The following is a 25,209-nucleotide window of genomic DNA, read 5'->3' as shown; positions in this document are numbered from 1 at the left end:
GGCTTCGTGTTGCCTTCATGTGGGATAAGATCCCCCTCCTGATCCCTTTAACCTCCAGCTTTAGGTGAACAAACCACAGAAACCCTCTCCTTATCTGTAACAGCAGGCCCTTCACCTCCTATTCAGCCTCTGTGATCACTGATAACCAGTCAGATGTGAAACCTCTTGGACCAGGAAGCTGCTGTTGTTTGAACAGGTCAGCGGCTGACGTGAAGCTTCTGGCCAATTAGAGATAATGGAAACTGCATGCAGGAGCCTATTTCCATCAGCACCTGTAATTATACCTCGGCAGGTGGTAACAACTTCCTCTCTCCCTGAGGAAAATATGGAGCAGGGCAGCTGGCTGTTTGTGTGCATGTGCGAAAGAGAAAGAAAGAGAGGACATGGTGTGCAGACGAGAGGAGGAAAGCAATTCTTTAAAGCTTCCCAGCTCTGATGTTGTTTTATGACATGAACACTGCTCAACATTTACAGGATCACAGCTTGTCTTACACAACAGATTAGTGGCTCCCCGCCTGGGGCGTGTTTTCCTCAGGGTGTAATGTGTAGTTACCAAAGGTTACATGGAGAGTTGTCTAATACTGCACAGAGATAATGTGGAGTGAATTATGATTAGATATTAAGATATACCCATCTATCTGTGATACAGAGAAAATGAAGGAACAAATTGAAGATACATCTTGAATGATAAGTAAGCTATAGTTGTGATTAGTGATTGCAAGATGAGCCATGACCAGAGTAAGTGTTGTCATTGAGACAGGGTGAAAAATAATCAGCAAGCTAAAACGTTGAAAGAGATGGGAAACAGAGAAATAGCCATAGGAGTTTGTTAAATAAAAGTGATGGAAAAATGTTTGACACTCTTGAGAACCTTGGATGAGATTGAATGTACTGTACAGCTGTCTTCAATGATAAATAGTTGAGGCGAAAGCTGCTGGGCCATGCCTCATTAGAGGTAGAAAAATCCTATTGTACTCAAGTGAAAGCACGATTACTGTGTTTAAATTTATGTAAGTAGAAGTAAAATTACTATAAATCTGTTGAAGTGAAAGTAAAGTTAACTCAAAGTACTGAGTGCTGAGTCTCTACTAAGGAGTTGTACAGTAATATATGATCTTTCAATACTGAATACAACAACAAGAGAACAGATCTCCAACAGGCTGTTCAGGTAAAGTCACACCTCTATGATAAAGTAAAATACACAGCAAAATTGACAGCGTTTATTAAACTCAAAGAGACTTAACTAAGCTACACTTTTAAAGTGTTAAATTAGCAAAAAGTCTTCAGTTTCGAAGTAATACATACTGATCACCTAAAGTCACAGGTGAGACTCTAAACTCCAATTTCCACATACAGCAACTGTGCAGCAATCTGCAGGAGCACCGAGTTGTACTGTGGAGCAATACTCTCCCTCTCTAGTCTACCCGGTCCGGCAGTGGCGCGTCCCTGGAACGCCACTCTGCTCCGCTTTGTTCAAGATAAGCTGCAGGTATATTTTCAGCGCTGGCCGCTGCCAAACCGCATCAATTCCCGTCCATCAGAAAGCTCCAAACAGGAAGTCACAAGCGTTAGAATATCCGGTTCTTTCAAAATACAACACAATGCATAAACTCCCGATCATAAATCATCACTATATCAACATTATGTCTCATTCCTGCAGCGAGAGCAAAGGGTCACCGAGAGGTCAGTGGTTCATAATGCTACAATGGTGACATTGACGAGGAAAAGTTAATTTTTGAGTACATTTAGCCAAAGAATTTTACATAAAACCACAGATCCTTTAAGAAAACATTCCTAAAGTACTCACCTAATGGCAGAAGCAATAATACCATGGACTTATACCAGAAAGGATGATAAATTAACCCCAAAAGGTAAACTAGTCTACTGTTGACATACTATTCCTGTGTGAACTCACAGTTCTCCCGTGATCTCTGCCTGCTGATCAGGGCTGCGTGCCACGGTGCAGTGCTTTAGACCAGCTTCCAGTGGGGGTGCTCGCTCACCTTTGGAGCAAACCTGCGGTGCCTTGGTGTGTGACGCAGTCGTCGTATGTGGAAATTGCGGGTAACTCAGTGGATAACTTCTCTCATGGTGCAAATGTGTCCCACATCACAAACAGCAACAATCCACCACAAACGTGACCATAAGAACCCCAGCAGGGATCTGTAAAAACAAATCAACACATTTAAAATACATCTTAACATCCTGCCCACAAGCATGATGGGAAACTGCCCACATGCCCCCCTAAATTGAAACTATAGTGGGCAGAGCTTAGATCAATAGACTCTTTACAGAGGTGAACTAACATAGGTGGATTGACATTGTCAAATAAATTCAACACTGAAGAGCATTTCACTTAGAGTGGAATTAAAATCAACTCCAAGTTGTTTAAACTTAAGATATCAACATGCCCGTTTTTGCTGGGTACAACAGCTGTTTTGGGACGGGGATTTTTTTCTATGTGCTGCTTTTTTCAACACAGCAGTGAATGTTAATATGACGTACTTTTCACTAATCTCTGCTTGTATTAATGCTGATGCAGCACCCTGCTGCTGCTGGCAAAGCTTCACCTCCTCCACCCCAGCCTCCGCCTTTATAGCATAGAGCTTGTTACAGCCTCATATTGAGATTCATGCTACCACTAATTTTATTGTATTCAATATGCATTGTCATTAATGTATCCATCCATATCAAGGTTTCTAGCAATGCACTCCCTGGAAGGTCAAAGCATGCTGCTTGACTGAACCAGGGGGCATCTTTTAAGCAGAGCCGAGTAAAACTGTATATCCATTTTGCAGGGTTAGTTGCAGCAGTGGTGGTGGTGGTGGGGCCTACTGTGACAGCTTTTCCTGGAGCCTATAATTCCTGACAGCACCCCTGTTCACAGCAAGAGTGCTCCTGGTTTGAATCCCAGTTGGACAGGATTTTTACACAAGTTTGCACTCTCTCCGTGTGTGGTTTCCTCTTGGTACTACAGCTTCCTCCCACAGACCAAAATCCTGTTTTAATGTTGATTGGTGACTCTAAATTGCCCATAGGTGTGATTGAAAGTGGGTGATTGTCTGTCTGTGTATCAGCCATGTGATTGGCTGGTGACTAGTCCAGGAAGTACTCAAAGACAGCCCCTCTGACCCAGAATAGGAAAAGCATCATAGATGATGAATGGTTGAATCAAATCTTTACTTCAGCTAACCTGTGTTGAGCGCTTTTGTAGATGCATTTTTATGACTCTTGTTCACTCGTCTGTACATCCCAGCTTATGTAAGTAGTATTTATCTTTGCTATCCATTTTTCTTATAGATCTTTGTGCTTAGAAGTTTCACAGTGCAGTATGGGTAAAAATATTTGTATGCATCAGCTTGCAGCAGTACATCAGGTCAGCCATCTGCATGACCTCCAAGGTGTTCTATTTTTCTGCAGACATCTGGCTGAGAGCATACACTGACCCCATTTACACAAGTACACTTTGCTGAGTGGGTGATTTTAATGTAGTGTAAACTAGCAGAACCAGACTTTGAATGTTGCATCACCATGTTGATTTAGAGACAGAGTCTTCTTGTTTGCCCAGTAAACTTTATAAGGGGAACACTGTGTTTGGAGCCAAACTTGGACATAAAAACAAACATTATTTTTTTTTTATTCACGTGTACATGAAGGTCCAGCAGAGGGGAGCCTGCTGTTAACACAGCTCTGTGTTTGTGTGTTTAGGGCAAGGAGCATGACTGAGCAGCAGGAGCAGAGCGAAGAAACAGGCCTGATCTCAACACAGGACCTGGAACCCGCCAAAGAGGACGACACACATGGCCAATTCAGGCATGTCTCATTCACTCTTACGCATACACAAACACGCTCTGTTGTGCAGCACTTTGCTCTCTTTCCATGCCCTTTTTTCCCTCCACGCACCATCTGTATCCTGCGCATGGTCATGGGTTATAGCCCGGGGAGATTTATTTTTACAGCACTCATTTTGTGCTTTTTTTCAGTCGCATTTGATGTCAGACAATGGTTAAACACATGCACATACACGCACACAAAGACACCACAAACAAGGGCTTAAAAAAGGATTTTCCCCCCAAAGGCTAGGAAAGAGATGCATGTGTCTGGAACATTTAATAATTACTTGCAATAAAGTGTTTTAATCCATGTCAACATATGCATAGTGTCTTTCTATTTGCACATACAGAGCTGGTTAATGTACACCTATTGTGTGAGTTTGTTTGCGTTATATAAGAAGGATTCAAGGCAGGGGCATTGTAATCCCAGAGGAACTGTTCTGGGATAGGATTTAGCACAGAAGCATTGCATGTTAGGAGACTGGGTGGGACTAAAACACTTCATGCATATGTCATTCTTGAACTTACAGCCCTCAGTAAGCAGTGTTTATCTTTTGTCATCTCCTACTTCCTGTTACTCTCCAGCAGCATGTCATAGTTTTGGTTGTAAACATTAATCCTAGTATGTAAAGCTGGATTCATGGAGTTAAAACCACTAGAAGGCAGGAGAAAATGACACACATACAGCTATTGTAACACTGCATATAAAATTGCCACGGTTGATGAACTGATGTTACAACTTTGCACATCTAGAACTCTGAAAGCGACATAGATATTAATTTTCCTGTCCCCATTATAGACTGTATTAATGGAAAAGGCCTTGATTACTACAGGGGGGCTTTTGAGTCTGTTCTGCATTGGCCACCATGTTGACTGTCTTTATAGCAACCTGGAAACAGGGATACTCAGAGCAGCAGTTTCATAAGTGAGCAGAAGTAACCAGAGGGAGAGGAGAATAGTTTAAGCATGAGGACAGGAAATTTGTGCAACAATTAAAAATTTGAGAGAAAGAAGATACTTAGAGAAAGGTCTGACCCCAAGGAGGCATTTATGAACATCTAATGGGATTTTTTTTTTCTTATTTGTGCACAAAATCATTCATTGGTGCTCTCAAATGTGAAAAATACACTCTACAATAATGAATGCATACAAACAAGGACAACAGCTCAAGTGCAGTTTGAATGTTGGGGTGACGACAAACAAATGAAAAAAACCTAAAAGCAAGACAGTTAAGTTGAATGAGTTGGCTCCTGTTTGAGATTTTTTCCAATTTGTTGTTTAAAATGCATAACAAGAACAACATGACAACAAATGCAGAGCCAAAAGACTGTCTCATATTTCTGAGCTGAGACAGAACTGGTATTCCCATTATTATGAGTGAGCCTGGATGGGCATTAGCTGTGGAGGCTAGGGCCTGAACCATTTTGAAAAAACTAATTGTACTTATTTGCAATTGTCTCAGTTGCAATATGAAGTAAATAAGAAAAGGAATTATAAAAAATCAGCATAGTAGGATTTTTTTTTTTTCACAAACTGTAGGTTGTTTGCAATCACGTGATCCCAAATGTCCCCTGGGGGTCAGGAAGCACTGGACTGTCATCTGGAATAAATGGGAACAGAGGAAAGTTAGTACTTTACAGCTCTAAATGGACCTCTATGGTGCAATTACCATCAGAAAATTTCTAAAAACCTTGAGTAAAATCCCTACACTTTACAATAAGTAATTTTTAACACAGTTTAACAGATTTACCCAGCATGGAGGTGATCAATATCACAAATATACTGAGTCCTGCAGACCTCCTAATGTCTAGAGTCGTCTAGCCAGACAAAAGGAGACAAGAGTCTAGAGGAGTCTTACACTGAGCTTAGAGGCTAGCTGAGCCCCTTTACCATATAAAAAAATCCCAATTTTGTCACAAACATGCTTTTCATTGAAACAGCAATACACTATCAATGGAATAAACCTTGTGAGGGGAACAACCGAGTAAAGATGAGCCGTTCACGAATGAGCCTGTTCAACGAAATGGCTTATTAATGAGAGCCACTGTAGTCAGCTCTTATTTGAGTGCCGGTTTCCTTTCCTCCATTGTTGTTATTTAATCCACATCTAAAAAGCTAAACTCTTACCAAATGAAGGGCCATCTGAGAGCCAACCAGCTCTAATATATACATATATAAAACAATAGTAAAGTAAAAGCACAGACTTACATAAAATTAGTCAGTCATTACAAAAAGAGAGAAAGTGGTCCAGGTCAACAAGTTACGCTGGTAGTGTTCTTTTAACACCAAAGGGGTATTCAAGTTCAGGAGTCATTCTGTTCCAGCCCATAACCGTTTTCTTTAGCAGTGTCCTTTTAGATCTATTTTGTCTTTGTGGTAAAAAAAAAAGACAAAATGTCCCTTTAAAGACTGTAAAGAAAACACAGAGATTACATCTGAAAAATGGTTTAAAAAATTACATTTCAGTGTTAAATTTGTTTACAAAATGCAGAAAGAGCACAGACAGACATTTAACACAGGCAATAACAAAATTTAATGTGCTAAACCATGGCCAAACTGTACAGAACCAAACCAGACCAGACCACATTGTGGTAACGGATTATACGCTCGTCCCGGCTTTAGAAGAAGGCTTTTTAATTCCTGCCTGCTTCTGTTTCTCCCTGAACTTTTTTTAGCCTGAATATTTCTCAACTTTTAGGGCCCAAAAATGGATTAACAATGTTTATATTTGTACTTTGAATGCTTGGGATAGTCATAAACTGCTCTAGCCTTGCAGAGCCAATGGATTCATCTGTTTCTGTGTTTCTCACTGACGATTCCATCTTGCAAAGCTCCCGTCTAAACTGTTTGGGCCCGGTTAGAAAGTGACAGGACCAATCAGCGTCGAGGGGCAGTACTTTCAGACGCAGCGGAGTCATAAGCAAGCAACAACAAGAGGCCGGTGCAATTATGGTGGAAGACATTAGCGTGGATGCTGCTGAAGTGCCAGTTTTATCAGAACTTGATGACATTTTTTCATTAAAAGAAGAACAAAGAACAGTAGTGAGTTGTTTTTTTTTTCCAAAAATGACAACAGTCGTGTACTGACATGTCTACAGTTGCCATGGTTCATGTTATGCAGCTCTCTATGGAGTTTTATCCTTGGTAGAGGCACACCTTGGCAGGGGCTACAACGTCACGTGTTTTTGTTGCTCTGATTGGCCCGTAAAGATGTGACGGACTATCATCCAATCACCCTTCGAAGTTTTTTCAAAGGCTCTGCCCTTTCCCCAAACGCTGTCTATGGGAGGTTAAAACATGAGTTTTTTTTTGGTAGCGTTTCTCTTTGCAGAGTTCACTACTTGCCCCCCATCTCATCCTCTGCAAAGAACCTCTTCTTGAAAAATGATGTGTACAGCATCACTGCCCTGGTTTAAGACATATTCCACCTTCTGCAGTTTGAAAATGACAGTAGACCATAATGCTATTTAATCTAAATTTCAATTAAGCTTACACTTTTTAGAAACATAAGATCAAGGTTTTACTGTACCAAACTTAATCAAACAATGTGGAAACGCACCATAGGAAGGCAAGCAATGCACCACTTTATTTTCATGCAGTCTGAGAAGTTTGACCATAAACTCTTGGATGCACTTTTAAAAGCATATAACCTTTATCATATCTGTAAAGGATTATATTTTAACTTTTATTTTTAGTACAAAGCCAGAATGAAACTTATCAATCAGTCAGGTGGGGATAAAAAAATTATCAGTTGTCTTACTTTTTTCCTGTGTGCAAATGAAGACCTTTGATATTTATACTTTGATTTTAAAGTGTAAAGATCCAGAGTGAATGTACCGCTACTTCTCTTCTTGGATTCATTAAACTTTAAAGAATGACTGAGAGTGTGAACTAGGGTGGACTGACTGACTGAGACTTTAAACTTTAAAGTCTCATAGTCAGTCTATCCACTTCTGTCCAAGCTCTCAGTCCCACTTTCTTCTCCAGCAGCTGAATTATTGAGCAGGACTCCACGGCTACACCGGCCCACCGAAGGGAGGTGTTCGCTTTCTAATTTAGGATTCAATTTAGGATTCTTTGAGCTTGTAATTAGTTTCACTATTCAGCCTCACAGCCAAGGGCACTGAGATAGACTCGATAAAGGCGCATGCGTCATTCACACACGTAGGCACTCACAGCAGGGAGCCTTAAGCATGCTCACAGGTGTAAAAGGCGATACACAGGTTTAGTTTCTTTTCTGCACTCATGCTCCTTCAGGGACTATAGATAATGAACACAGTTTCATGCTTTTGAGGATTTTTGTGTCAGTTTAGCTCATTAAATGTCATTTTAACAACAGGACTGTTTCACAGCATTATAATCCGCAGCTTCTCAAACCTCCTGGTACCAAAAAAAGTGCACTTTCCGACTCTTAAAGGTCATTTTTGTACATTTTAATGTTTGTACTTCTGCATAAGAGAGCACTGATCCTGTGAATTCATTTAAAATGTCCACAATAAATCTTAAATGTCCTTTCGATGGAGCTAGATTTCACCGAGCTATCGCTGACAACCATCCATCATTTCCCTGCCTCATCCCAGCATGACCTTGTTTATACCCTTTGTAGAAAAAGCTTTACCTTATGCACCACATTAGGATCTGGGAGTTGGAGTTGCCTCTAGCACTTTTCTTCCTACACCCACCTGGATGTAGCAGCAGTATTGATTAAGACCTGGATCTGGTGTAAAAGACAGAGACAGATGGAGAGCGAGAGCCGGTTAGTCCCCACAGAGATGTCTGTGTTTTTAATAATCACTCTCTTCTCTCCACCTGGGAGCGCAGAGCCGCTGTGGAGGATATTTATAGTCAGAGACCAGCAGGCAGAGCAGCACACATGCACTATTGTTCATAACATGGTCACAGGATAATGGGATGCTTTTCTCTACCAGGGTGATTTTAATGAGGATCACCATGAATTTGCACTTGTAGGATAAGCTACAATCAATTATTAATACTGGGAAGGTTAAACAGAGGATAGTCTTTCCAATCAACCTGATTTCTGCTGTAAGTTTAATTACAGATCAGAGTTTTCTGTTTTCATCTCTTGATTTAATTGTAATTAAATGAGTAAACATGACCTCTAAAGGTAAACTAACACTGATGTTTGTGGATGACAATAATCTGTAGATGAACCAAGAATTTTATTTTGTTAGCAAACCAAAAATTGAAGTCTAAATCTCTGCTGGAAGTGAAGGCAATACTGAATAACAAGGTGCTCATGTTCAACCATTAACACTGAGTATGTAAATTCTACTTCCACGGTGCTCTCAGTAAAAAATTTAAAATAAAAAAGAGGCCCTGCTAAGCTCCACTCACCTCTGCAGCTTAATTAGTGTTTTAATTTGATGACACACTCCATAAGATATAAGTACTGAACAGTAAACCCATGTTTTTGTTTAATGAATTTTCATATATTAAAGAAGAAAAGCTGGTAAAAGTTTCCCTCCTGGTTTGTTCTACAGGCTACTCTTAAAGCATTCTGGGATCACAGCGTTAACCAGAAAGACAACTTTTAACAGCTTTTCTCCCTCGTTGTGTGAAACTCATCCACGAAACAAAAACAGTGTTTTAGTGTTTAGTAATTACACCTTATGGAGTGCAGTATGTTATGAATTTATAGTAAGAAGTAAGCAAATGAGATGAGCAGCATCTCCATGGAAATGTCAAGTGGGACCACAATTTAGTGAAAGGTGTGAGGGGTGGAGTTGAACATTATGGGGACGCTTTATCAAAAGAACACAGAGCTGGTGGCAGAGAATAATCCTGATCCATCTCAAGTAAGCAGCACAAAGCATGAATTAGATACAGCACTGAGCAGCAGTTTGCAGTAGCGGCTTAAAGCTCCTATCTCCCAATCACCCCTTTTCAGGGAATGGAAAAAATGCTGGATTTTTCAAGTCATTGAACACTGTTTGGTCATAGGCAGCATCTTTATTGCTTTAAGATTTGTTAAAGGTCACATATTTTACCCCTTTAAGACAAGTTTATATTTGTGAAGTTTGTTGCTGAAAAAAACACTCCAGTATTGGATTATTGCATGTCTAAAAAAACACCTCTGTTTCAGCCCTGCTCAGAATGAGCTGTTTCTGTGTCTGTGGCTTTAAATGTTAATGAGCTGTCTGACTCCGCCCCTTACTACGTTCCTGTTAGGAAATGGATGCAGCTTAAAGGGGACATATTATGCAAAAATCACTTTTTCAGGCTTTTCTAACAAAAACAAGCCCCTGGCCTGTCCACAATCCCCTCAAGATTCAGATAATCCAGCTTGAAAGAAAGTCCTGCCTTCCTCTCCTGATCAGCCGCATACATTTCCTGAGAGGGGCGGAGTCAAACGGCTGAGTAACATTTAAAGCCTCAGACACAGAAACAGCTCGTTCTGAGCAGAGCAACTCGCTATAGCGACACTTTTATCAGAACTGGGCATCTTTTCTTTGCGCACTGAAAGCTTGTCTTCACAGTGAAGATGTTTTTTCCCAACCGACCTCAGAATGAGTTTTATCCACCAACAAATTCCACTGTTCATAAACTACAGGAGCACCTCTCTGCCCAGCTCAGGTTTCAAGAGCTCTACGTGCCTGACTACCTCATTCAGTCTTGTCGCTGTGATTGGCTGCAGTGAATGTGACAGACATAACTTTTGTCCAATCACCTTCAGAGAATTTTTGAAAAGTCCTGCCCTTCCCAAACACTTTTTATGGGACGTTTCCCAGGTGAGTTTGAGGTACATTCATGTAATGGATACATGAAACAGTTTATCTGGCGTGTCAGGTTAGCTGCACTGTGTTGATACTGTATGTCACATGCATTCTTTTGTTACCATTGTTTTCTAAATCTTATAAACTGTACATGACTTGTATAGCTAAAAGTCCCTTCATTAATCTCATATGATGTCCTTTGGAAAATTAAAGATGCTATCAAAACAAGAAGACTGGAACTAAATATTTTAGGTGTTTGAATGGATACAGCCCCCGTTTTTCTTCAGGCATGATGTAAAATGAAGCACATGTCCCTTTAAGTGTCTAAATACTGACCAGCGTGATCCAGCTGGAGATCTGGCACCGCTGTCACAGCTGGACTGCTCTGCTGTAAACAACACACACATACACTCACATGCAAACAGCAGGCTGCAGTAACATCTGTCCACCCCTAATGCTCTCTGACATTTGAACCCTGTCTGAATCTCTTGGTCTTTTTCCAGCCTGAGTTGTGATCTCTCATTCACATTCTGGATTAAAGGGGAAGATGAGAAAAAGTGTAAAAATAAACCCGTAAAAAGACACATTTTAAGGTACTTGTTTATTTATTATCACTTTTTACTCCTTTATATATATTTGTAACATATCAGTGGTGGTGCTATTTCACTTCTTACTCCATTAGATTGATCAGTCACTTTGCAAAACCTGTTTCCACTGCTCCACAGTCCAATGTCGGTGTGCTTTACATCACTTAATCTGGTGCTTGGCATTGGATTTGGTGATGTGAGGCTTACATGCAGCTGCTAAGCTATGGAATCATATTCCTTGAAGCTCCTGCTGCACAGTTTTTGTGCTTACATTAATGCCAGTGGAAGTTCAGAACTCTTCAGCTAAGGATTCAGCAGGGTTGGTGACTTTTCCTGAATGCTTCCACTTTCTAACAATATCACTAACAGTTGACTGTGGAATATCCAGCAGAGATGAAATTTCACAAACTGTCTTATTGCAAAGGTGGCATCCATCACAGTAACACACTTGAAATCACTGAGCTCTGCAGAACGACACATTTTGTATCACAAATGTTTGCAAATGGAGACAGCATGGCTAGGTGCTTGATTTTATACACCTGTGGCAACAGGTCTGATTGAAGCACCTGAATTCAATAATCAGCAGGGGTGGCCAAATACTTTTGTCCATATTGTATTTGTAGAAAGGCAGGTAAGAGGATGTAGGAAATGATGTCCACAAATATCTAAGAATTTCAAACTCTACACCTTTAGAGTCTATTTAATGTTTATTTGTATAGGGGCCCATATTGTACAGCAAACTGATGCCATATACCACAGCACTTACAGCCTTAGCTAGTATTTTTCTCACACCAGAGGGCAAAATAACACAACTCTGAGACTTGTCAAAATGCAAATTTTGCATTTGAATGTAATGCTATAAGGCTTAGACTAAGCACTTTAGCTCATTATATTAAACTGTCCTATTTGGGATTTCAGAGGGTGTTAAAGTCAGTTATAAAATATGGAATAACATGGTAAGTATGAAGAGGGTATCTCAATGTTATGAATGGGAGAATATTGAACATAGATGCTTTTTCCATAGGCTATATTCAAAGGTCATTATTTTATCAGAGGAGTAAATCGACATGAGATTTAGAGCACAGAGGTCACACTAACATCTGAACCCAGAGGGCATTGTCATATCAGAGCAGACACTGACACTCCTACTGATATTAATTCAACAGTTGGGGTTATTTTAACAGAGCAGCACCTTCAGTGAAGGGCGTTGTTCAAGGAGAATACAAATGTGGTGCTGTTGGCTTGTGATGTTACAGAAGGTGCTGCTGAATCATGGAACAGCCAGGTAAGATCAACACTTTCAGAGGCTTGTTTTCTCTTTTAAATAAAGAAGCAAAGGCAAAAAAGTTAAGAAAATGCAACAAATGTAAATATGTACGTGATTAGAGACGTGCTTTCATCGTTAGCACAGATTAACTGTTAGCCTCAAAACAAACTGATCAGTAAGGCTGAAAGCAATGGATACTTTGTTAAAAAAAAGACATGGACAAAATCAGCCCTCGCATTTTAAGAGGATAACGTTGATTTCTGGCTGCTAAAATAGCTTCATGGCCAACAGATGTTTTTAGATGTTTCTATGTAGATAGCTCCGTTAGCCGTTTAGCTTAGTTAGCTAGCTGATTGAAAACGTTAGTTTATTGAAATTTCTTCATTTGTTATAATTACAAATTGAGTGCATTGTATGGGGTGTTACATTTTCATATATTCCACCCATCGAGGTTGTAACATAATGAAGTAAAAAAAAAAAAAAATCACAATTTGTTGCTTATCCATCCATCCATTTTCTATACCGCCTATTCCGTGCATTTAGGGTCGCGTGGGCGTCATTTTACGGTATTTGTACAGTAAACCCAACACTTCTTTTGTTTTTTACCCGTTGTGTTTGACAGAGAATCAACATGGTAGGACAGAGCTGCTGCCTCAGCAGATCCCAATAATTGAGCAGGAAAAAAAAAAAGTTTTTTCTCATTTCACAAGTGAAAAAAAAATCATTTTACAAGGCTGCATAATAAAGACAAAAATAGGGTCTTTGAGTATGACGTCAGGCAGTAGCGGAGAACTCCCATTGGTGGATAAGTAGGGATTTCTACATCAATAAACACTTAAAAAGTCCTTGTTTTGTGCTGTTCATGAATATGCCAAGCGTTAAAAAGGGCAAAAACAGAAACATTCTTAACTAATAAGTGACGTTTGTGTCACAAAAGTGGGGAAATATTCAGGTAAAAAAAAGTCACACAGAAAGCAGGGAGGAATCAAGAAAGCCTCTGTCTGAAGCTTGGACGAGCTGTCACACAAAGCTGATGTATGGTCCGTTTTCACAAAGCCGTCCAGTTGGTGCAGTTTTGCCACGGTTTAGGACATTAAACTCTCATCTCATCGCATTTTTCCTTTTGAGCCTTTTAGCTCAGTACTACTAGTTCTCTAGACTCTTGTTTCCCTTCATCTGGCTAGACAATGCTAGATGCTAGGAGGTCTGCAGGACTGAGAAATTCAATTAAATTCATGCAAGCTAAATCAGTGAAACACTGGGGGAAAAATCACTTTTTTGTTAAGTGCAGGGATCATACTCAGTATGTGCAGAAATTGTCTGATGATCATTGTAGCTCACAGTTCCAATTAGAGCTTTCAAGTACTAACTTTCCTCCATTACATTTTCATGACTGCCCCCCCAACCCCCCCATAATATTTTTGAGAGAAATGTAAAAGAGGAAAAAGTCTAATTAGCTATTTACTTTTGATTGCAAATTAAGTCTAAGTAAATGATTATGAAATAATGGAAAAATAAAACTCCAGCTGTGATTTTTATTTGAAAAAGGAAAGATGTTACAAACATAAATCTGCTGTTATACAAACCTGACTGATCACAATGAGGGAAAAAGCTCAGAGAATAGTTGCTGTAATTTATGTGTTTGGCAGCTGCTGATGTCTTTTTTTTTCTCCTTCACTGTCTCGTCGTTCATGTTGGACTTTGAAAAGTGATTTATATCAAACCTTACTTTATATCTTCCCCTTGATGCCCCTGTGTATGTTACTCGATATGACAAGATCATACTTGCATTGATTTAGGTAATCCATCAGAATACAGTGATGGAGTTTCTCCATAGCTTCAGTTTTATCAGGATCTCCTTGAAAGGAGTCCTTTCATATCAGTGCTGTGTTACGTCACGATCCGTGTTGCCAGTCACCTACAGTAACACTAGAGAAATACAGAAGGAAAGAGAGGCTGCATATATCTTCTTATTTCCAGCATCTTAACTGACATCTGAGTTTATTTCAATGACATTTCCCTTGCGGATCTGATTATACTGTATTTTATCTGCTGGGTGGTTCTGTCTGCATTAAGAATAGATCTAGATCATCATGCTGTGACATCTGCCTCACTACTCTGACTTTCCCTCCTAAGGCAGGCTTCATCAGAGTGATGTGTGTATGTTTACTGTATGTATGTGAGCGTATGTTCATGTACTCTGACCACTGAAAGAACAACATGTATAATCTCTTGGCATCGTGTTCAAACAACTCAGTATTTATCTTCGATTATGTTGTTTTGTGACAGCCTCGGCCTCGCTTTAGTCATGCCAACTAATAATTAACTTCTCATGTGGAAGCTTTGACCTGGATGTGATTTTCATGCCATGTTCACATATACATAACAGCTGTAACATACACTTCTACATTCTGCGTACATGCACATGCTTGCTATTTTTTGCAGAGATGACCAGAATCAGTTTTATTGGCTAAGTATGCTGATGCAATAAAGGTACATACACCCGTATAGAAGTATCATTGAAAATCTAAATATAATTTTTCTTTTTCATCAGGTTTCACTTGATTGAAGATCTGTCCTACGAAGACGTGAAGAAATGTTACCGTGGCACGGTGAGTCTCTTTCGACCCTAACTGTATGCCCAGTTCCATTCATTTGACCTTGCTTTCCCTGTGAAGAGAATTTTTATTTGTGATTAATTAATTTATAGGATTTTAAATTCCATCATGGAAAATCTAGATAGTAGTGATATGATGCTTTATCAGTTTTAATTTTAAGATTTAATATACAACATTGAAAACAAATAATGATGTTTATTGTCAAGCTCAGCTCCATCAGTGCTGTTTATGATGGCAGAGAAAACACTTGTGATACATTTCTTTCCTCTTCTGTTCTAATTTGGTCCATTAGTAGAAAAAAATTAAACATTCTCACTCGCACTTTAATAATTGTTTTTCTTAATCAGCACTTTTAAATCCCTAGATGAAAGTCTTATTCTGAAAAATTCAGTGTAATGATTTTAAAGCTAAGGTGGCTGAGCTGACAATTAAAAACATCCGCTGCTTTGTGTTTTAGGAACAGTAGTCTTACTGAATTTTGTCTAGTGTGCTCTAGAAATGCTCATCCTCTTGATGATCCACATTTAGAAACAGCATCATCCTCAATACTGTGGCCATTAATGAAGTCAGGGGTCAAACACAGTAAAAATACATTTAACAGCCCAGTGTAACCCTCTGTCAGTGCCATACTCTCGAGGACAGGAGCTGCACCAGCATGAGCTAATAATAGAGAGACAGAAACAGAAGCGGCAGACAACAGCAAACTGTGCTGATATGGACGGGAGGGAGATAGATGAGAGCCGAGACAGGACAGAAAACAGAAAGATAGCATGTTGGCAGGGATGTAGAGCTGGAGGTGAGCTGCTGAAGTTAATGAGACCTCTTGTGCATTAAGGGAGGGCGGTTTAAGACTTTCTTTAAAAAGTGAGTATGAAATACAACAAGTCAGACGTGTTAGAGGGGTGAAAAGTGTCAGAAAGAGAGAAAGAGATGAAGTCAACTTGTCAGGTAGGGCTGGGCAATATATCTAGCTTTTTAGAATACAGTAAAATAATGTTTATATCAATACAGTTCATGTTGATTTGACAACTGGAAAAAAACAGGCCCAAAGCTTGGCAAAAAGTTTGTTTAATGTGAGAACTTTCAATAGTAATGTGCTTATTCACTGCAGGATAATCTGTTTAAAATGCATACATTCTAGTTCTAGTCTTCTAATAGACAATCACCAGTTGATTTAATGTTTTTTTAAGCTTTTATATTAATAGTAAATATGAAATTGTATGGATACCTGTTTGATACTACAGCAACAAAATACATAAATCCTAGACACCCCAGTATTAGGTCATTTATAGAGATGCGTAAATAGTGAAAACTAGGCCTTATAATGATGGGAAAAATAATTAAGCTGTTTGCAGCTACCTATACAGATGTCTCCGATTACTTCTTTTGGTGTATGACTTCTAGTTTCCTTGCGTTTTTGACCATGCAAACAGATAAAGGTCTAACAGATGACTTATAAAATATTACCATATATTGGTTTAACCATGGTGAGAGCCATTACCCACAAAGGAGAAAACCTTGAACGGGGGTGACCCTTCCCAGGTTGAGCTGGCCAACCAAAATTACTCATCTAGGAGGTCACAAAAGAACCCAGAATAACATCTGCAGGCAACTCACTGGCCTCAGTTAAGATCAGAGTACATAATTCAACAATGAGAACGACACTGGGCAACAATGGCATCCATGGGAGAGTTCCAAGACCAAAACCACTGCTGACCAAGAAGAACACAAAGTCTCGTCTCACATTTGACAAAAAACATCCCCATGATCCTTAACGTGGACTGACGAAACAAAATGTAACTTTTTTGAAGGTGTGCAGCCTGCTACATTTGGAGTAAAACTAACACAGCATTTTATAAAAAGACCATCCTTCCAACAGTCAAACCTGGTGCTGGTACTGTGATGGTCTGGGGCTGCTTTGCTGCTTCAGGACCTGGACCACTTGTCGTAATTGGTGGAACCATGAATTCTGCTCTCTAACAGAAAATCCTAAAGGAGAATGTCCGGCCATCAGTTCATGACCTCAAGCTCAAACACACTTGGGTTATACAGCAGGACAATGACCCGAAACACCCCAGCAAGTCCACCTCTGAATGGCTTACAAAAAAACAAAATTAGGAGTAGTCTGGTTGAAGTCCGTACCTATATCCGATTGAGTTGCTGTGGCATGACCTTTAACAGGCCACTCATGTTCAAAAACCCTCCAATGTGTCTGAATTAAAACGATGATGAGAGGGACAAAATTCCTGCGCAGTGATGTAAAAGACTGATTATCTATAACCGCAAATGCTTGCTTGCAGTTGTTGCTGCCAAGGGTGGCACAACCAGTTATAAGGTTTAGAGGGCAATTACTTTTTCACATAGGGCCAGATAGATTTGGATGGCTTTTTCCCTTAATAAATGAAATCATTATAAAAACGGCATTTTTTATTTACTCAGGTCATATTCGTCTGATTTAAAATTTGTTTATTGATCTGAAAGAGTCAAGTGTGAAAAATATGCAAAAAAAATAATAAGAAACCAGGAAGGGGCAAATATTTTTTTCACACCACTGTGTTGTGTTCCCCCATTCAGCTTCAGAGATGTGATTTTCAGTCCATATGCCCAGCCCTAGTACCTCTGTGTTAGAGAGTGTTTCAGCTCAGAGTGATGAAGGGCAGAGTGTGTTTGTGTGTAAAGGAGGGAGGAGGAGAGGGAGGGTGTCAGCTGAGTGAGTGCTGCACGGTGGAGAGTTACTGGAGGCAGAGAAAGAGAGCCTTGTAGTTTGAGAGAGAGCTGAGTGGCTGTAAACTGAGGCGATGCTGCTCTAACTCTGTGCTAGAGTGTTTGTGTGTAGGCATTAGAGCCAGGTGTGTGTTTGTAGACTAGAGGTACAGGTAGTCTTTCTCTCACTGACTAGCGACAGGGGAACAGTGTGTGTCTTGCAGCAGCTTGCTCCAGGCCTTGGATGTGCGCGAGTGTGTTTGTGTGTACGGTGCCAACGTGCTGAGCCTGGTGCAGAGCTCCCGTCCTCTGAGGGAGAGGGTGGTGTCTGCGGCGAGTGGAGCCGGAGTGGCCGCTGCTGGTGGTGGTGGTGGTGGTGGCGGAGTGGGCGGTGGTGCCGGTGCCGCTGGTGCTGTGCAGGCTGGCCGGTCCGCCAAGGAGCTGCTCATGACTCTACCCTGTCCCTCTGCACAGACTGTCAGCAAGTACAACTCGCAGTACCACAAACTGTTCCAGTGCGTGCCCAAGGATGAGATTCTCATGAAAGGTAGGGTAACTGGAATCTAAACTTCCAGACTGTTTAATCTGTTCTATCAGTCATTATGAGTTTATACTTTTACAGCTGTGTTTAAACTTTATTTGGATTCACTTGTTCTCTTTCTACTTTTCTCACTTGTTTGTGTGTGTTTCACTTTACTCTTCTTGCTTTCAGCTAATTTACAGTAACAGCATATGACTTGCTCTTTTAAGTAAAAAATTGCTTAAGACATAAAATCATTCCTCACGTGCATTTTTTTTTATATTTTAAGAGTCTAAACTTGCATAAAAAAAGAGAAATGCTGTATATAGATCCACTTTTCAGCACTTCAGTTGTAAAGATATGCAGCATTCCTATTTTCCATAAATGAATGAATTAAACAGAATTTATTGCTGGGTATTGGATCATCAGTTGGCCAAAATAAGCTGTTTTTAGGGCGTCATCTGTGGTCTCCCCTTTGGCAGAGGAAAATATATTTAAACCAACCCAGCGCCTCACCATGCACGACAACAAATAAACATTTATAAATGCACACTGAAAACCTATCTGACGCGGGTTAGGCGGGGCTCTTTCTTTAGCACACATTAATTTACTGATGAAGCCGAGAGAAAGATATGACTCGTCATATTCTCCTGTCTTTATATTAGTGGTTGTCATGTCTGTAGTAGCCTCATATTTACCTGGAAATTATCTCACAAAATTTCACCGTGCTCTGCTAGCAGTGCAAAACAGTGCACATTGTTGTTTTTTAATGCCTTTCCAAGCCCTTTCGTCATCATTTTGGGCCCCCATGAGGGCCACAGGCCCCACTTTGGAAATCACAGGTTTATAAGTTGCCTTTTTGAGACATTTTATATAATGTAAAAGCAAGACTTTTATCCTGGAAAGTCAGCAATAATGATATGTTGGTTAAGGTTGATTTTCTCTTATCCAACAAAATTCTGGAAGTAAGTTGCTTTACTTTACAATTACAGTGGTATGTAGTTTGTAGAACTTAAACATGTTTGGGCCAAAAATTGCGGAGTTGTGAGGAGTAAGCTTACAGAGGGCACCATCACGCTGGGCAGAGGATCAACAGAACCCCGGTCATGTGCTTGGTGAAGTAATAAAGTCCACACCTTCAGGGCAGAGTGAAGGTCTTTGCACACTAAGTCCATTTTTTGTCCAAATTTCTTGCACATTAAAAAGAAAATTAATCTTATGTGGTGCTAATCGTGTTTGCACACTGATGCCATAACTTTCGTCCATCATTATTTTTTTTCATAACATTAAAATTTTATGTGAAGTTTTGCGCTAGTCCAGGTCATTTAGATGGTGATTGATGATCCAGATCAGTGCTGCCTCCTTCTGGCTTGCTCATTCACCCTGTCCAACCCCTCCCCACTCCGTCCCTCTCTCACACTGAAACCTCACCTTAAATTCAATAATTTGCCCATGTATTATGCAGACATTAACTATGGAAATATAACAGATAAAGGCAGAAGTTTGTAGCCTACTCACAGGTCATAACAGATGGAATTAAAAATTTCTTTCCATTTCTCCAACTTAGCTTAGCGCTATAATGCATGAATAGGTGCTTTGAAGCTCTCTGTCAGGGTAGTAGGATTACCCTGATTGGGCTGTGGAAAGACACGAAAACTGCTGGCATTCTCTGGGCGTATTGGCATGGATGAAAGGGCCCAAAAAAAGAGATGCTGTTAAGCTTGACCTTTATTTGACCTTGGCTGCTCAACACGTGTTGACATGTGCCCAGTGGCATGCACAGACTTCAATGGCGGGGGCAAAAAGAGAAAAAGGGCACACACAGCGCATTCAAGCCACTGAAGAGAGGGCGCTAAGTTTCGCATGTTTTCGAGGGCACTTTAGACATGTTTATATGTTATACAAATGGCACATTATATAGCCTTAAAACAGACTAACTAGACAGACTGCTCTGGTTAGTTTGTAGTTAGGATCAACATCCACAAGAACTGTGTAGATCCAACGTTGGACTGTGAAGAACACACAGAAATAAATAAATAAATCCCTAGGGGTTCTGGGGGTCTTCCCCCAGAACATTTTCATTTAAGTAGATGCCATTTCCTGTATTCTAGTGCATTTTAACACCATATTAGCACTAGATAATTCAAACTGGTTCTGTGAGATATAGTTCTAGCTCAATATAGATCAAAAAAGGGCCCAAAATAAAAGTCATTGCAAAGTAAAGTTTCACTGATTTCTTGGTCCTAATGGTCTTCTGGAGTTAAGTGTTTTTTTTTTCACCCAAAAGCGCAATTTAGTGTGTTTTGCCAATGAGGAGCAAACTTAAACACGCCTTTTTGCCACCCAAGTGGGCAGTTTATCATGTTTTAACCAGCCAAGGGGGCAGTTTAGTGTGTTTTGCCAACCAGGAGGGCACTTTAGCACGCTTTTTGGCCCCCAAGAGGGCACATTAGTGTGTGTTTTGGCTCTAAAAAGGGCACTTTAGCATGTGTTTTGGCTTCCAAGAGGGCACTTTAACATGTTTTGGCTCCAAAGAGGGCACTTTAGCACACGTTTTGGCTCTCGAGGGCACTTTAGCACGTGTTTTGGCGCCCAAGAGGGCACTTTAACATGTATTTTGGCTTCCAAGAGGGCACTTTAGCACGCATTTTTCAACAATTGGGCCACAAGGGGGGGTGACCGCCCCCCTTGCCCTCCCTGCACATCACTGCATGTGCCTATGATGAATCCTTTCATGCCTTAAAGGTATGCACACGACTGTATACATCAGCTGATTTTGGCCCTAGTGACAAACATTGGCCAGTAACCAATAATGTAGCATGAGTAGGGGTGTAATGGTTTATAGTGGCAATTGCTGGGTTTGAACCTCAGTTTTGGGGTCAGGATTTGGTGTTTATTTGCATAAGATTTCAGATGTATAATTCTAGGTTTCCCTCATTCATTAATTTTAACTAACAGTAGAGCAGCTTTCAGTTTTTTCCATCCTTTGAAAGTAAGGACAGCCTGTGGTGTACACAATAAAAATTCTGCAAAATAAGCACAAAAAACGAAATCCCAATGTCTCCTGATATGAAATGATAAAACATAGAACATAAAAATGCAAATTAGAATACATGCATTGGCGCATCATATTTTTTTATTCATGCAGTGTGCCTTGACACGTCACGTAGTCGTTAGTAATTAGCTGGTGCAGTGATAATTCGTGCAAAATCATGACTCATGTATGCCACTGAAGGACTCCAGTCTAGCTTCTGTAAATGCTGGATGCAACACTGCTTTTATCTAAAGGCTTTTTAAAAACAGTGCAGACAGTTGAGGAGAGGGAGAAGAAGCCAGCAGGTCTCGTAGCTCCGTTGCGCTTGCTCCTAAATCTAACTTCTTTTCTTTATGTTTGTTGTACCCGATTTGTCCTCATATTTATTGTTTTTTTAATGTGTCCATTCAAGTTTATGCTAGCATCTGGCAAAGCTTATTGCTGATGAAAGAAGAGAATTTTTATTGGGCAGAAGAAGGCACTTTTTGAACAAGCTCTTGTCTGTCTTCATGGTCAAACATGAGAGAAAATGTTGGCACAAGGAGATGGATGCTCATAAAAACGCAAGACCATCTGGCTGCAGACTACAGTTTTCAGCCCCCCCTTGCAGACCACTGCTGTAAGATGCTGCCTCAGTCAGGACAGAATTACACGTTTAAACTTTCCATGTAAAATCAGATTAAGCTTCCAGCTAAGGTTAGGGTTAGGATACCAAAGGTTAAAACCTGACCTGCAAAATGTTAAATCAAGCCAACTAAACTGTCTGCTTACAGGATAAACCTTGTCCTCCATGTAGCTAAGGTAGCTAAACTAATAAAGCTACAGAAACTATGTAGCTAACATAGCTGAAGACTGTACACCTTTTACAGTTTTGCAAGTCTCATAAACCCATATTTTATTCGCGCAAAGTAGCTACTCGCTAACATAGCTAAGGCTAAGGCTAATGAAGGCATGTTTGCTATGTCATTTCATGCAAGGTTTCCTAAAGCTAGTTTTGCTAAAGCTGAAGCTACATTAGCTATGTAGCTGACATAGAAACATTTGCTTATGTGGTGTGTTAACTACGTAGCTAGCGTAGCTACATTAGCTAGCTAAAGTGAGCCACTACAGTATTCTTGTGACTATTTCTAAAATGGGTCTACAAATACTCTAATCTGCTGCTAGAACTTGGACCTTTTTATGTGTTTTTTGTTTGTTTGTTTATGAATAATCCTGACTTTAAAAAAAGTAGAATGGAAAAATGTTCTCCCTGCAAAAAGAGCTCAACAGGATGGTTCTGTAAGTTAAAATCCCATTCATTTTCTCCATTGTGGATTTGATTATTACCTAAGTGTAAAGCAATGGTATACGCTCCTGTACAAGACAAAATTTGTACGATATTATATTTGAAGAAAAAATAGTTTATTCGCGATCTCTGCCAATACTACACTACCCACAATCCTATAGTGAAACAGTAAGTCTCTTATTGGTGGAGTCTCGAGTAAACATGGAAATGTCTACTGCACCTGCGAATGATGAATGATTGTTGGTGGTGACATCCATTAATGCTGCCAAATTGAATTTTTAAAAATAATATAGCTGGTCAGCTTGGTTCATGCGTTCCAAATGTTTTAATCAGGATTTTACGAAAATATCTGTGGAGGATTTAAATTTTAAAGTTTGCTTCAGGATCCAGAGGTGCAGGCAGGCACCGTTGAGCTCTATTACATCACGTCCGTCCTGACAGAGGCAGCATTTCACGGTAGTGGCTTGCAATAGGAGGCGTCTGAGAGCTGTGGTCTGCAGCCAGACCTTCAAAAAAGAACATCATCTAAATTATCAAACATGGATATTGGTACCAGCTCTTATTTTGACAGTCGACCATCTCTGATCAGAACCAATACATAACGTTTTTTATTAATTGTAGAAGTCTGTCCTGACTCTTTCTTTCGAGTCTTCCTGCCTCAGCTTCACCATCCTGTTAAACTCAAAACATTACCTGCTCTGTATCAGCTTCTCTATTTGCACAGTTTCACCTGGTTTACTTTACATTTTGTCCCTTTGTGCAGCTTACAAAGTGAGGCTGATGATGTGTATCTGAAAGAATGATGAAAACTGTTTTCAATTTGAAAAACAAATACCAGCCAGGGAAGCAGCTGGAGGGTTCAGTGGAAACGTTCTGATAAGGCTGTATGTTTTTCTTGATGCAGTTTACTGTTTTTTAAATAGTAACAGAATTTCTCTTTGTTTCTTCTGTCAGTGTACTCCTGTGCTCTCCTCAGAGATATCCTTCTGCAAGGCCGGCTCTACATTTCCAGAAACTGGCTGTGTTTCTATGCCAACCTTTTTGGAAAAGACATCAAGGTACAAATGCAGACGGACAGCTTAATAAACTTAAAGTGACTGTCAGAAATGGAACCGAGTGGCTTTGAGTCATAATGTGACGAGCTGGTTGGACAACTTGACAAATTATTCCTCTGTGAGTCTGTCAAGATGATGGAGTGACTTTGAGAGTCTCAGGTTTAATTCTTGACTCAGACACAGTCTGTGATCACATGTGTGCGCTGTGAAACTATGTACCAAGAACAGGTAGTGAACCTTTAACCTTAAACAGTTATGTGACTTTGTCTTTGATGCTGTGCATTGTTCCTTCCCCTTATTTCCCTGTAACCAAACCTCTCCTGATATCTGAGTGACAATAAGCTTCTTATTCAGACTGCATTCTTCACATTCTGACTGAAATAAGACACGTTTCATGTCCACTGCCGGTTTAATCCAGGGGCTTTTCCCGACTGCATTTTCCCTCTCGGATACCATTTACTCAATGCACAGCCCCGCGTATATCCCACCAGTGTTTTCAGTATCAACTTGCGTTCCAGTTGGCTTCCACGGCTCCCTTTTAAATGTTATTTTCTCCTCTCTCCAGGTGGCTATCCCTGTTGTGTCTGTGAGGCTGGTGAAGAAGCACAAAACAGCGGGCCTCGTGCCCAATGGCTTGGCTATCACCACAGACACTGGCCAGAAGGTAAACACTTCCATCACACTCGCTTTGAATTAAAATACTTATGCTGATTAGCGCAGCAGGGACCAGGGGAGGTGTGATGGAAAAAACAACACCATGCTATAGATAGCAGCAGAGTGGAGTCCTAGCCTGGTGGAGCGAGAGGCTGAAGGGTTTTTCCACAATTAAGGCAACGTTAAGAAGGGCTTTTCAACTTTCTGTCACATCAGCCTGTCATCAAGGGCTGCTTTCAAAGACATAATGTCCTTTTAAGCTCCTGTGCTGCCTCATGCAACACATGAACAATGATAAAGAACAGGCTAACACGAGCATGTGGTGGCACTGCAAATTCCTGTTAGCATTAAAAAAACTGCAGGAAAGAGAATGAAAACATTTTTTTTTTAAATAGGATGGCGATTTTAGAGCACAAAATATTAAATCTGAGGATATGAAAATAGTACACATATATACTTTATGTGCATTTGTTTTATGCCATGCACTAAAAGAGAGTCATTTAAATAAGCATATATTTCAAGATGCTAACGTGCTCATGTTTACAAGCCACCAATGTTTTGAATTTGCTAAAATAAGAATAGCAGTTAATTAGCACAAAATAGAGACAAAGTTGATGGGAATCTGATAACTGTTGCAGGTAGACTATATGGACAAAAGTATTCACTCATACCTATTAATGATTGAATTCAGGTGTTTCAATCAGACACGTTTCCACAGGTGTATGAAGTCAAGCACCTAGACATGCAGTCTCCATTCGTAAACATCAGTGATCTTACATGGATCATTCTGAAGAGCTCAGTGACTTCAAGTGTGATACTGTGATGGTGCCACCTTTGCAATAAGATGGTTATTGAAATTTTATCCCTGCTTCATTCCATAGTCAACTGTAAGTGATGTTTTTAGAAAGCGGAAGAGTTT

General features: G+C 40.1%; 1 protein-coding gene across 2 annotated transcripts in view; it reads left to right on the top strand.

Moving 5' to 3' along the window:
• gramd2aa (GRAM domain containing 2Aa) overlaps positions 1-25,209 on the top strand; it is a 47,327-nt gene that overhangs the window by 4,719 nt on the left and 17,399 nt on the right. The window contains exons 2-6 of one of the 2 annotated variants that reach the window (XM_041809508.1): positions 3,709-3,813; positions 14,976-15,033; positions 18,217-18,289; positions 23,536-23,639; positions 24,202-24,300. In XM_041809508.1, coding sequence (XP_041665442.1) covers positions 3,719-3,813; positions 14,976-15,033; positions 18,217-18,289; positions 23,536-23,639; positions 24,202-24,300 — 429 coding nt within the window. In that variant the 5' untranslated portion in view covers positions 3,709-3,718. Of the gene's footprint in view, positions 1-3,708; positions 3,814-12,348; positions 12,440-14,975; positions 15,034-18,216; positions 18,290-23,535; positions 23,640-24,201; positions 24,301-25,209 lie in introns of those variants that run through there. The other variant, XM_041809595.1, reaches the window with a different exon arrangement.

The sequence above is a fragment of the Cheilinus undulatus genome, linkage group 1 (genome assembly GCF_018320785.1).
Source record: "Cheilinus undulatus linkage group 1, ASM1832078v1, whole genome shotgun sequence".
NCBI lineage: Eukaryota > Metazoa > Chordata > Actinopteri > Labriformes > Labridae > Cheilinus > Cheilinus undulatus.
The sequence above is the reverse complement of the archived record's forward strand: the minus strand, read 5'-3'. Positions and strand labels throughout refer to the sequence as shown.